This window comes from Arachis stenosperma, chromosome 6, assembly GCF_014773155.1.
Source record: "Arachis stenosperma cultivar V10309 chromosome 6, arast.V10309.gnm1.PFL2, whole genome shotgun sequence".
NCBI lineage: Eukaryota > Viridiplantae > Streptophyta > Magnoliopsida > Fabales > Fabaceae > Arachis > Arachis stenosperma.
In genome coordinates this window covers 4,028,237-4,042,108 of record NC_080382.1, presented here as the reverse complement: position 1 = coordinate 4,042,108, position 13,872 = coordinate 4,028,237, and the positions used below count along the sequence as shown (strand labels likewise).

General features: G+C 28.3%; 1 protein-coding gene across 1 annotated transcript; it reads right to left on the bottom strand.

The window, feature by feature from the left end:
* Positions 1-3,394: 3,394 nt before the first annotated feature.
* Positions 3,395-6,488, bottom strand: LOC130933506 (uncharacterized). Its single transcript, XM_057863141.1, has 6 exons — positions 6,359-6,488; positions 4,341-5,901; positions 3,834-3,922; positions 3,620-3,725; positions 3,461-3,532; positions 3,395-3,415 (listed from the first exon to the last, which is right to left on the bottom strand). The coding sequence occupies exons 2-6, from the start codon at positions 5,895-5,897 to the stop codon at positions 3,395-3,397; spliced, it is 1,845 nt and encodes a 614-aa protein (XP_057719124.1). The 5' UTR covers positions 5,898-5,901; positions 6,359-6,488.
* Between the last annotated feature and the right edge of the window lie 7,384 nt (positions 6,489-13,872).

Sequence of the window (13,872 nt, the reverse complement as noted above, 5' to 3'; positions counted from 1 at the left end):
ACAAGAGCAGCTAGCATTGCGGAATGTCCTCTGATCACTCCAACTCTTAAGAGCTGATAAAATCCGGTGGTCCGTAAGGCTTGCTCAACATCCGGATGCTACGTCTCTGGTTAGTCAAGTTTACGGGACAAAAGATTCCTATTAGCCTGATAAAGTTCAACCACAAAAGAAATTAATTTAATAAATAGCAATACGAATAAATTGATAACTTCTTATTACTCACATCTATATTCTTTGTTAGTTCACTATAACATATAACTATATATTATTGGTTAGCAAAATATATGTTTACAAAATATAAAATACCATATTCTAATAAATAATAAAAAATATATATTAATTTTGAAAAAATTAATATTAATTATAATATATATTAATATTTAACATTACACTTAGAATAATAATACCCAAATAAATAATAATCAACTACTAAATAAATGTTAACCAAGTAAATACTAATAAATTAAACAAAAACAACAAACTTACATAATTAAGATGTTTCAAATAATTGGCCACATAATCTTCAAGAAATGTATAATTACCTACCATTTTGAGTATTCTAATCTCACTCTCAACCTTAAAATTAACTCAAAATCCTAAGTCTTAATGAGTGAAAACCCCACCCTCATCTCCCTCAACAATGAAAGGAAACCCTAAATCTCCAACTTCACCACCTCTCAACAATACATGAGCAAGAGCCCTACCACCCTGTTAATATAGACGACAGCCCTACCAACCACCCCTCCCACCATTAACGATGCTTGTTCCCGGAGGGGGGCCTACCTCCTGCATGCGCTGACACAAGACAACACGCATCCCACGTGCTGCTGCATGCTAGACAAGTGGCGCAGCGACGTTAACACGCAACTTGCGTGTTGCTGCATGGTGGACAAGTGGCGCAGCGACATCAACAGCAGCCTGCGTGCTGCTGCATGGTGGCCACATGGCGGAGCGCCACCAACATGCAACCTATGTGTTGCCTTGGTGGCATGCACGTGTTCGTAGCGTCCTCAACTCGCATCCTACGTGATGCTTGGTTGGCCTGCATGATTCTTGGATGAAGAAATCTTCGCTTGAGTATGTATAGTTGCCTCTTGCATGGAACAAGGTTGAGCTAAGTATGTATGGTTGCCTCTTGTCGTTTGTCTCTTGTCCCTTGCAAGGATGACACGTAAGCACGAAGTTGCGTGGTGAGCAACATGAGATTTACGTGTTGGCCAGCATTTTTTACGGCTTTACAATTATGAAAATAATCTCCAACACCAATATTTAAAAAAAACACCATTGCTTTCTCTATATAAAAAATAATTTCTGTAATCTAATTGCATAAATTTCTTTCGATTATTACATCATTTAGAAACATTAGACGACTAACACTTTTAATATAAAAGTGAGATAATTAACTAATATTAATTCAAATATAATAAAATAAAAAAATGGCAAAAACTCAACCCATTCCATATTTTAAAACTTGCAGCAAAAACCAACTTGCTTAGGACTTCCAATGTTGCTGGTTTCATTTTTGGGACAAAACAAGTGTCCACAGAACCACATTAATGATTGAAAGAATAAATAAATACAAACCCATGTTACAAACAAAGATACATCTAGTATCACTTAATCTTAATGGAATAGACACAATGGACATCACATCCTACAAAATGGGAACATATTTCATATGGATTCAGATAACATGATTTATCCAAATTTTTTACTTACAAAACATCATATGCACTTCAAAAACGAAGAACGTCAGAGAATCTCTTCCCATCTGTGTATGAATTTGTGGAACCCATAATGTGTCGAGCTTAATTAATAGTTAATTTTGAAAGCAGCGTCATTGCTGTTGTGTCTGGTGATGGGTCTCTTACTACCAATGCTACGCGCTGCACGTGAACAAATTTCTGGATGTGCAGTTAAAGCATCACCGCAGCTCCGTCTCCTTGACACTTTCGTCAGGTTTGGTGACTTTGGCCGAGTCAGGGGTGACTGTCATGCATGAAACCAAAGGAATTACAGACATGGAAGGAAGAGATGTTTTGGCGACAAAAGTTCAAACTCTAACCGAATTTATTTTTTGGTGAGTTATACTGTATCTTTTATTATGGTGGCTAAATTGCTTAACTTTCTTTTAAAGATAAAAAATAAAATATTTAAAATATAAAATAAAATATTTAAAATTTATTAAATATTATCTATTTGTCTTTTTTAATAAGTTAGGCACTATAACATTCACCTTATTTTTTTTACTAATATCTTTAGTCATCATTTTTATATTTTTTTATTTAGCAGTCTAATAATATATTTTTAGTTTATATTTTATTGTTAATAAAAAATCATAAATAAAAAAATTTGAAAGATCAATACTTTTATTAAAATTTAGTCATTACTTAACCAATAAAAAAAATAATTTTACATTATTAAATATAATTTTATACCATTAAAAACAATAATATTTACTAATTAATAGTTAGAAATTACAAAATCTACTAATCTCTTAGTACTCTTAATAATAAATTATACCGATCCTTTAAATTTTTAGGCTTTAGCATTTTTTTTTCTGATTATTCAAGTTGTTTATTGCATATAAAGATAATAATTAATAATTATTAAATAATAATTTAATTAAATATGTTAAATTATTTAATGATTTTCATCCATCATTTTTCTAAGAAAACAACTTTATTTGAGTAGCAATCTTATTTTTTATTAAGTACATATCTTGTGACTTTTGAACGCTAATATTTTAAAGCAAAATAATAATGTCACTCGCATTTTTTATAATGTCACTCCACAAATGATTTTTTTGCATGGTATGTTTGTATGAAGTATGTTTGTAAGAATTTGTAAAAAGTAAAGTGGTATTATCAAAATAAAAGTGATAATATCTATTTTTTTTTAAAAATTATAATATTTGTATTCGATAAATTAAATTAAAAATAATTTTTAATAAACAAAAATAATACTATATTTAATAAAATATTTTAAAATTTAAAATAATTATAATAAATATAAAACAAAAAGGAATTTTAACATAAATATAATTTAACATTAATAATTAATTAAAAATAAAGTTAATTATTTTTTAATCCATAAAATTATATTGAATTTTTTATTTTAATAAATATAAATTAATTTTAAAAACATCTTCCAAAAACATTTGTAACTTTTAAAATATACAAAAAAACACCTAATCTTGCACCTTTAATTTCCAAAAACAAATTTTTACAAAGGCATGGTGAAACAGAGAGTACCTTCTTGAGTTCACGCTTAGGGGGAGGGTTCTCATAATAGAAGCTTGGTACTGGTTTCGCTCTGATCACCAACTTCTTTCTCAACTCCTTTAAAGCTGCCTCTTCCTCTTCCTATTATTATCATATTAATTAATTACATATTAGATTAGCATCAAAGTTAACTGTGGATTAATTAAGTGACCCAAATTAAATGAATAATAACTTGCCTTCTTCCTTGCCTCGTACTGCTTTCTTTCTTCTTCACGAGCTCGTTGTCTCTCCTCTAACTTCTGATAAAACTGGGCGCATAAATCAAACACATGATGATTAATTAAGAACACAGATCACGTAATTAGAGTGAGATTAATTGTTAAGCAAGACATTACCTCCCTCCGTTTCTCTGCACGCTCTGGGCATTTAAATGTAGGGGCTGTGCCTACGGTTACCTTTGATCTAAATGTTCGCATAGATCCGGTAGATTTCACACTGTTACTAATTATGCTTACTTAAAGAACAAATCATGATCTAATATACCTAAAATTCCTCTTATCATTTAAAAAATAACCACGAAAAGAAAATTGTTCATAATTTTAAGGATACGGTGATGTAGAAGATGAACTATCCTCATCATCACGGTGTTTCTTTCCATCACGTAGCAATGCCTTCTTTGATGAAAAAGGTGAGTTTGGCTGAAAACCAAAAGACACATCAAATGGGAAAATGTTTCCGGATATATTAGTCTAAGGTGAAAACTCAGGTGCAGTCGACTTCAGATGAAGTTGATATCTGAGAGAGAGCCGTTAGATGATTTGAGTGATTTGACTAAATTTTTATTTAACGACTCTCAAGTATCAACTTCACGTAAAGTCGACTTCACCTGAGTTTTCACCTTAGTCTCATTATACTTATCATGTAAGGTGAAAATTTAAGTACAGTCGACTACACGTAAAGTTGATAGCCGAGAACCTTTAGATAAAAATTTAGTCAAATAAATCAAATCATCTAACAGCTCTTAGTTATTACTTTCACATGAAGACTACTACACCTGATTTTTCAATCAGTTTTCAAATCACATGAAATTCTTTATTGAAAGAAATGAAATAATACCTGTGAATTTTTTGATGAATTAGGTGAGTCTATAACAACAGTAATTTTTGGGGACAACAAGTTTAAATCGTTAGGTTTTGGCAACAAGTCCATAGTTTGTGTATGTGTGACATGCCTTTCAGTGGTTTGCTCAGATGGTTGTGGAACAGAAGAACTTATCTGTTTATGTATTTCGGATTTTTGGCTCCTGTCTCTGGGTGATTCAATCTTTAAGGTAGCAACTTTAACATTGGGAAAATCTTTCTGTTCATGAAATGCTGCAATGTTGTTATCATCACCGGTTTTTTGTACCTCAGGTTTCTCAACTTTATCTTTCGGAGATTCGGTCTTCAAGTTAGTGATTTGAGCATTGAACAAATCTTTCTTCTCAAGAACTGCAGCTGCATTATCATCATCAACTATCTTCTTTACTTCAGTTTTTTCGTTCTTTTCTTTAGGCGATTCCGTCTTTACGGTAGCGATTTTAGCATTGAAAAAATCTTTCTTCTCATGGAATGCTGTTGCGTTATCATCATCAACTATCTTCTTCACTTCAGATTTCTCGTTCTTTTCTTTGGGCGATTCCGTCTTTACGGTAGCGATTTTAGCATTGAAAAAATCTTTCTTCTCATGAAATGCTGTTGCATTATCATCATCGACTATCTTCTTCACTTCGGATTTCTCGTTCTTTTCTTTGGGCGATTCAGTCTTTATTTTAGCATTGAAAAAATCTTTCTTCTCATGAAATGCTGTTGCGTTATCATCATCGACTATCTTCTTCACTTCCGATTTCTCGTTCTTTTCTTTAGGCGATTCCGTCTTTAAAGTAGAGATTTTAGCATTGAAAAAATCTTTCTTCTCATGAAATGCTGGGTTGTTATCATCTTCCCCCGTTTTCTGCACTTCAAATTTTTCGTTCTTCTCTTTTGGCGATTCGGTCTTTGAGGTAGCAGTTTTAGCATTGAAAAATTCTTTCTTTTCATAAAATGCTGATTTATTATCATCTCCCATCTTTTGTACTTCGGATTTTTCATTCTTCACTTTGGGCGATTCAGTAGTAGCAATAATCTTGGCATTAAAAACATCTTTCTTCTCAGAAAACGCTGATTTGTTATCATCTCCACTCTTTGGCGCTTCAAATTTCTCGTCTTTTTCTTTAGGCGACAACGATTTTGAATTGGCGATTTTAGCATTGAAAAAATCCTTCTTTTCATGGAATGCTGCTTTATTATTGTCATCGAATTTCTCGTTCTTCTCCTTGAAGGATTCAGTCCTTGCCATAGTCGCTTTAGCTTTGAAAAATTCCTTCTTCTCATGAAATGCTGCTTTATTATTGTCGTCGAACTTCTCGTTCTTCTCCTTGAAAGATTCAGTTCTTAACATAGTGGCTTTAGCAGCGAAAAGCTTCTTCTTCTCACTGAATGAAAGAGATTCATAAGATTCATTTTTCTCACGATCCATTGCTGCAATATTGGGAGAAACCTTCACACTACTGTTATCACTTAAATTTCCATCTGAAGCTTCCAAACCATTCGGCTTCTTGCCTACCATATGTATGCCTGCAACTTCCCTCCCCATAACACTGCATGATACAATAATAATTAAGAAAATCCATCACCTCCAAGATGCAAATTTCATGAAAAACACAATAAAAAAATGTGGAAACTCAAGTTAACTTCATGTAGAAGTCGATATATCTGTGAGAGTCAATAAATAATTTGATAGGTTTTACTAAATTATCATGTAACGACTCTCAAATATTGAATTCACATAAAATTAACTGCACCTGAATTTCTACACAAAAAAAGATGTAATTAATAAATATTATGATGTCATTACCAGAAGAAGTGTTTATGTCATTTTGAGCATTGTTAGCAAGTAGCCTGAAATTTTTGAAACAAAAATGAAAAGAAGTATTCATCTTCAATTAGTGTTGATTCATTATATTAAGTGGGACAAATTGCAGAATCATTCATTAACATGCATACAGATTGATTTAGAAGGGGAATACATGCATTAGTTGAGGAAAGAGAACGTACCGTAACAGCGGAATGGGTTGCGATCAGACAAGACAGGATCTCAAAGGAGTTGAGCGCTGTTTGTTCCTTGTTTGTTGTTGCGAAATGGAAAATTTTCAAGTTTGAGATATTCCTTTACTTTAGGGGAGACTCTCTTTTTAGTCTTCTTTTCCTTTTAATTCTTTTCTAATTCCTGTTCCTATTCCTGCGTTGCTCTTTGTTTATATATAGATATAACTAACTATACGTGTGAATTCCTTGACGCCGTTAATTAACATGACAGCGAGGTTTCAACGCCTGAAATAATCCCCAAGTTTGTTGTAACAACATACCAATAAAACTTAACTTAATCATCTCTATCTTTAACAGGTGATGGGACACTAAACTTTCTTTTAAAAATTTAAGCAATGTTTTGTCTCATTCACCTTTTGGAGTTTTGGTTACTACACTAAGTTCAGTTTTTTGGCATTTTTTGTGTTTGGTTACATTGCAAGTATGCATGTTGCAACTGCACCGCAATAAGGAATTGGGTAATTGACCGTGAAAGAGATAAGCACCAAAGTCAACGTGAATATTCCACTTTATTTTATTTTAACGCCGATACCCCACGTCAACTTCTAACTATATATGTACAATTGACTCGTATGAAAAAGATGTTTATCGTGAGAAATAGGAATTTACAATCTTAGTCATTAAATTAAAAACACGGTTAAGATTGGATTTTTTATCTATAACAATATATAATGGGAAAACTCATTTTTGGTGTCCAATTTTTCTTTTCATTTTTATCCTTTTTAGTAACCTACCTCCAGTTACTATTCCATTTTTATCCACGTTCACCTCATTATAACTTCTCCACGTTAATTTCTCTCACATCACGTTACTGCATCAGTTACAAAATTCTACTACTTAATTCTCCACTACTGCATCAGTTAATTCCTCTCACATCAATTACTCCGTCAATTGTATTATTCCCAATTTTTTCTCTTAATCTCTCCCACTTCACTGGTTACTCCATATCTCTCCGTAATAGAAAAAATTTCTTTCATTTTTCCTCTGTCTTCTCCTGCATTCTTCTCACTTCGCCTAAATATAATGTAAAATCTTCTGTAATTTATTTTTTGTCATTAAATAAAAGTGTATAATTGTTTTTATATGTTTCTTTGATTAATTATAGTTGACAACATACCAATGGAAGATTCACATGGAAGTGGTCGACGAACTTGGCAAGACTATGCCAGACAATGAAGACAAAATATGAGTGAAGAACAGAGGCAGCAACACCTTGCCAGAAGGCGTGCCAGTTACCGAGAGAGTATTAGACGAGGAAAACAAATCGATACATCAAGTGGACTAACATGGCAACACCATTACAAGATATCACAAATATACCTCCTCAACAATACTCTATATCAGGTACTCTAAATTATACTTCTCAGTAACAAATTTATATTGTTAGTTTATTATTTAATATGAATTATTTTTTACGATATATCTATGTTACTGGACTCTTAGTACGTACCAATTATGTATAATCTATTTCTTGAGTGTACCCTTAAATTATCAAATTACATTATTTTCATCTTAATAATGAATTTTTTACATATACAGATACTCACAATAACACCGGAGCTGGTTCAAGTAATATACCAAACGATCCAAATATGGGTAGGAATCTTATATTTATATTTATTTAATTAATAATAATTTATTTTTCCTTAAATTTTGATTCAATAACTCTTTTATTATTGGCCTAAATAATATTATTATATTATCTTAAATGTAATTTACATCATTATAACTGTATTATTATAAGAAAAACATATATATATTCACTGTTTAATAATATATTTGTTATTAAATTTTCTTATTCTGTAAAAAAAATTTAATAGATAATTCTGGTATATTTTTTTAACTTTTTTTCTACGATTTAGTTTGTCATTTAATTTGAATTATTTCTACAGTATCTCTATGTTACCGTACTCTACCGAATGTACTTTTAAATTCTCAGCCTACATTATTTTCATCTTAAGAATAAATTTTTTAAATATTTAGATACTCATAATAAAAGCGAAACTGATTCAAGTAATAAATCGAATGGTAATAAATATGGATAGGACTCCTGTATATTTATTTAATTAATAGTAATTTATTTTTTCATAAATTTTGATTCAATAGATCTTCCATTATTGTCCTAAAATTTTCTCGCGCCGTATCATTATAAAAAAATTAAATTAGATATATGTTTAATATTATAATTGTAGCTTAAATTTTTTCACTGTATAACAAAAAAAATTAGTTGATAATTTCAATATTTTTTTAATACTTTTCCTTCTAAAAAATAAATATATCAGAAGTGATTATTTTTTCACTACATAAATTTAAATTGATAAATTTACTATTTCAATATTATAAGTTATAAATGCTACCAGTTTAATATAATTTTTATATTCACGAATTATTTATCTCTAAAGAAAAATTATACACTGTAAAATATAATCATTTAAAATATATTATTGTCGTTCCCAAACAGTCCAAATATGGGAAGAAATCCTATATATTTATACATATATCTATTTAATTAATAATTATTTATTTTTTCTTAAATTTTGATTCCATAAATCTTTTATTATTGGCCTAAATAATATTATTATAGATATTATTATATTGTCTTAATGTAATTTATATAATTATAATCTCAATTATTAAATAGTTTAATAATTTTTTAATATAATATTATACTGCCAAACAATTTTTATAATTGTATTATTATAAAAAAAATATATATGTTCAATGTTTAATAATATATTTATTATTAAAATTTAGTAGATAATTCTGGTATTTTTTAAATTTTAATTCTACAATTTAATTTGCCATTTAATTTGAATTATTTCTACAATATCTCTATGTTAATGTACTCTTAGTACTATTTATTTGTAATTTATCTATCGAATGTATTCTTAAATTGTCAACATACATTATTTTCATGTTAATAATAAATTTTTTAAATATTTAGATACTCATAATAAAAACAAAACTGATTCAAGTAATTAGACTAAATGGTAATAAATATGGATAGAATTCCTGTATATTTATTTAATTAATAGTAATTTCTTTTTTCATAAATTTTGATTCAATAGACCTTCCATTATTAACCTATATAATATTATTATAAGAATAAATAAAATGTTCTCGCATCGCATCATTATAAAAAAAATTATATTAGAAGATATATGTGTTTAATAATATAATTGTAACCTAAATTTTTTCACTATATAACAAAAATAATTAAATTTTCGATATTTTTTTTTATACTTTTCCTTATCAAAAATAGATATATCAGAAGTATTAATTTCTTCACTACATAAATTTAAATTGATAAATTTACTATTTTTAATATAATTATTATGCTACCAGTTTAATATAATTTTTATATTCACGAATTATTTATCTCTAAAGAAAAATTAAATACCGTAAAATATAATCATTTAAAATACATTATTATCGTTCCAATAATATGATTGCTATTATTCACATGCTCATAATAATAGTGGTCCAATTAATATCTAATAGAATTTTACGTTTCATATCTTTTTTAATATTCTACAATTCTTTTAAACGTTTTATTTAATACACAAAAAAGGTTAAAATATTTTTAATAAATATATATAACATTGAAAAAAATAAATGATAATTTCTTCACTTAATAAATCTATTATACGGTTACACTTGAATTTTTTTTCAAATGGTGACTTCTTACAGGAACTCTAACTGCCTATCATGTATTTGTATTTTACGGTCACTATCTATTTTTTTAGTTATTCAGCGTTTGAATAATTATGATATTAATGGGTATTTTACGTTTTCTATTACTTCCAATCAATTTAATTTGGTATGATTTGTTTCTTTAAAAGTAACCTCTCAATTACCACTGATAGTGTACAGACTTAATTTAATGAAAAATTTTATAACTTTGTTGATGTGTTCTTTTTGCATACTATCAGAAATTCATGGAAATAGATCTGATCAAAACAGTAGACGTGAAGAAAATGTAACTGGTTAGTATTGTACTTTTTTTTCTTTATATATTTACTATTGTGACATAATTTTAATAGGTAAATAAATTTATAAAAAAAATTTATTTTATCCTTATCTGTTAGCATATTAATGTATTCATAGTAAACATTAAGTGTGAGCATAATTAGTGTTAAAAAAATTATTTATTTAAGATCATTACAAGAACCAATTATAAAAAAAGAGTGCCAGTGCCTAACAAAAAAAAATTTTAAATCTATACACAAAAATTTTTTATAAAAATCAATAAAATACTTAAAATATTTATTTGCCAATTAAAATAAAAAATATGTAAACTTTAGCAAAAATAATAAAATAGGTAATTTAAAAAATTTTATATTTTGTTGAATCATTCTGTTATAATTCACACAAACATGACTTTATACAATAATTAAATAAAATGTAAAAAAATTTATTTATTTATAAGATCATTACAAGAACTAATTATAAAAAAAGAGTGTCCGTGCCTAACAAAAAAAATTAAAATCTATACACAAAAAATCTATAAAAACCAATATAATACTTAAAATATTTATTTGCCAATCAAAATGAAAAATATGAAAACTTAAGCGAAAACGAAAAAAATTAATTTAAAAAAATTTTTTTTTGTTGAATTATATGTTGCTCTGTCTCGAAGTATTTCTCAGTCAACTACAAAAATTTTAGTCAAAGAAGGAAAAATAGATGGAACAAGTGGAGAATTTACCAGAAATGTAGTTTTCAAAGAAATATTGTTACCTTCCCCACAGGTAATTTATGTTCTTAGTAAGTGTGTGTAGTTACTTCTTGGTACAATTCAGTCTACATATAATTTTAATCTTTAAATCTTTTTCATTGATATATATATCTATGTATACAAACTTTAATTTATTGAGGATTAACGACTAATAATTTTTTAATAGACAATTTGAGTTCAAAGGAGCTCATCAATATATGCCAGGAGATAAAGACAACCACCTTGAACATTTGTTTTATGCAACAGGTACGTACTAATTATCATTAACTAAGACATACTATATATATACTAGAAATATATTAACAAATATCAATTATAGGAAGAAGGATTCCAAAATCTCTGGAGTGTATGGAAAGATGAGCAAGCAATTGCATCAATCCAACCAATAGACAATAAAGTAATTTTTTAAATTAATTACTGTCAAAATTGTATTCAATATACATACTTCTATTTCTATGTTAGTAATCATAATCATATGTTATCTAATAGGTTCATTCCCTTCAAATTTATTCTATTGGCTGGGGAGGAACGGTTAAAACAGACAAGACCCAATTCTGGAAGATGATAAAAAAGGAAATACTGCTCCAACAACATACAAGGTAACACAATCATCGTAATCAGAATGTTATTGATATGCCTATTATCTATCCCCTTCTATGTTCTTCTTTTACTAATAAAATATGAAGGAAAAAAGTATATGCCTAAAATATTAAAAGATTACTCTGAGATTGTAACGGAGATTATGTTTCTCATGTTGAATAAAGTTACAAAAAATAATTTTAAACTACGGATAATAAATTAAACAATTTTCTTTTTCCAGCAACAAACTCATAGGAGCGGAATCAACTGATGTTAGTAAAGAACAACATTGCAGGTACCTATCATTAGATTAAGAAACCACCCAAAATAGAGGTAATATCGGATACTTATAGATTTGAATGCTCTACAGAGCGTTTAATGGCTTCTTTTGTTGTGCATGTGTAGGAAATCCAACCTCAAACAAGAAATTTCAATTTTGCAGGTTTTATATTTTTTATTGTTAACTTTTCGTTCAAATATAATGAAATTTGTATTGGCATATGGTATATTTTATTGATTTCTAAATTTTGTAGTTCTTCAAGGCTCAAGAATCTATTGATAAGGAGATGTATGAGGAATTGCTAAAGATTTTTTCTCGGTACAAATTCAGAAATTACTTTAGATTTATCTTAACGTTTTTACTTATAGTTTGATATATAATCACAAAAAAAAAGGCATAATTATTTTTCTTCTTTACACTTTTTGTAGGCACAAGAAAGATTCTTCAAATACAGATCCGTACTTTGGTTTACCATTTAAAAAAAAAGTCCCTAAACAAAGAAAAAAAGTGACTTTTAAATATGGCTCATTTTTTGTAAACAATCGTATTTTTCTATTTATTTTTATGACTTTGAGTTAGATAGAAAAAGATAAAATAATATTGTAATAATTATTTTATATGAATTATGTTATTTGTAGATTTGTAGATAGGTGATGTATGTGTTTATTATAATTAAATCATTTTCATATTGTTATTGTTTATAGATAGGTAATATATGATTATTTTAATTTGAACATTTTTATATTGTTATAGATTATTCTATATTATTATTTTTATGTTATTCGAATTTAACATTTTAAAATTCATTGAAATAATTAACTTTAAATCCCATAAAAAAAGCGGCTGTAGTGCCTGTTGAGCCGCTAGTTTACATAAATTAAATATATTATTTATTAAAATTCGTAATACACATAATATTTATTGATATATACAATTTTACACATTTTGAATATAGTGACCTAAAACACGTTAGACATTTATCTTAATACTTCTGATTTAACAAAAATTGAATACATCACAACTCGAATATAGCATAATTGCAAAATTGTGCATATAACGGGTACTCAATACTTGAGATATAGGTATAATATATTTAATATTAGTGTATATGAGATATGTATATTATTTAATAATTTAACTATAATATTACGCACTCGTATTATTCTACTCGTAAATTAATTAAATATTCAATTTAAAAATAAAATTTGTAAATGCAAAAAATTAATTTTTTAAAATAATAAAAAATTAATAATTTTATTTGAACCGATTTAAAAAAAATAAAAACTGATCTTTTTGTTACTATTATTAATACGTATGCAATTTTAAATCACTAGTTTTAAATTAGTCAAGGGACACAATTCACTTCCAATTTTAAATCCCGCTTGCGTGATAAGGTTTGGGTATTATCCCGCTTGCGTGTTGATTTGATAATTGTTTTAAATAAGGACGATGGTATCATCTCGCTTGCTAAGAGCGTAAACTACTATGCAAAGATGGTGATTTTGTCCGGCCTGCGGTGAGGTTGGTGGTGTTATTCCACTCACGAGAAAATGAAATTGATTACTTAATAGACAGTTGGGTCTAAATGACCGAAGTGGCAAGGTTTGAGTGTTATACCGCTTGAATACTGATGTGATATTTATTTCGGGTAAGGTCGGTGGTCTTATCCCACTTGTTCGTGGATGTTAACTGAATACTTGTTATGGCAAGGTCGTGAGTTTCATTCCGCTTGCGTATTGGTTTGGCACTGGCATCAGGCAAGGATGGCGGTGTTATCCCACTTTCATGATTGCAGTGTCGTTGTGGAAATTGTGGTTTTGTCTCGCCCACGGTGAGAACAGTGACATTGCCCTGCTCACGATTAGG

Bases quoted from the DNA above. Each gene is read 5' to 3' on its own strand.
- LOC130933506 (XM_057863141.1), bottom strand. From the start codon at position 5,897: ATGGGGAGGGAAGTTGCAGGCATACATATGGTAGGCAAGAAGCCGAAT. The intron at 3,533-3,619 runs GTAATGTCTTGC...TTATGCGCCCAG, and splicing joins GTGCAGAGAAACGGAGGGAG to TTTTATCAGAAGTTAGAGGA. The intron at 3,416-3,460 runs GCAAGTTATTAT...ATTAATCCACAG, and splicing joins AGTACGAGGCAAGGAAGAAG to TTAACTTTGATGCTAATCTA.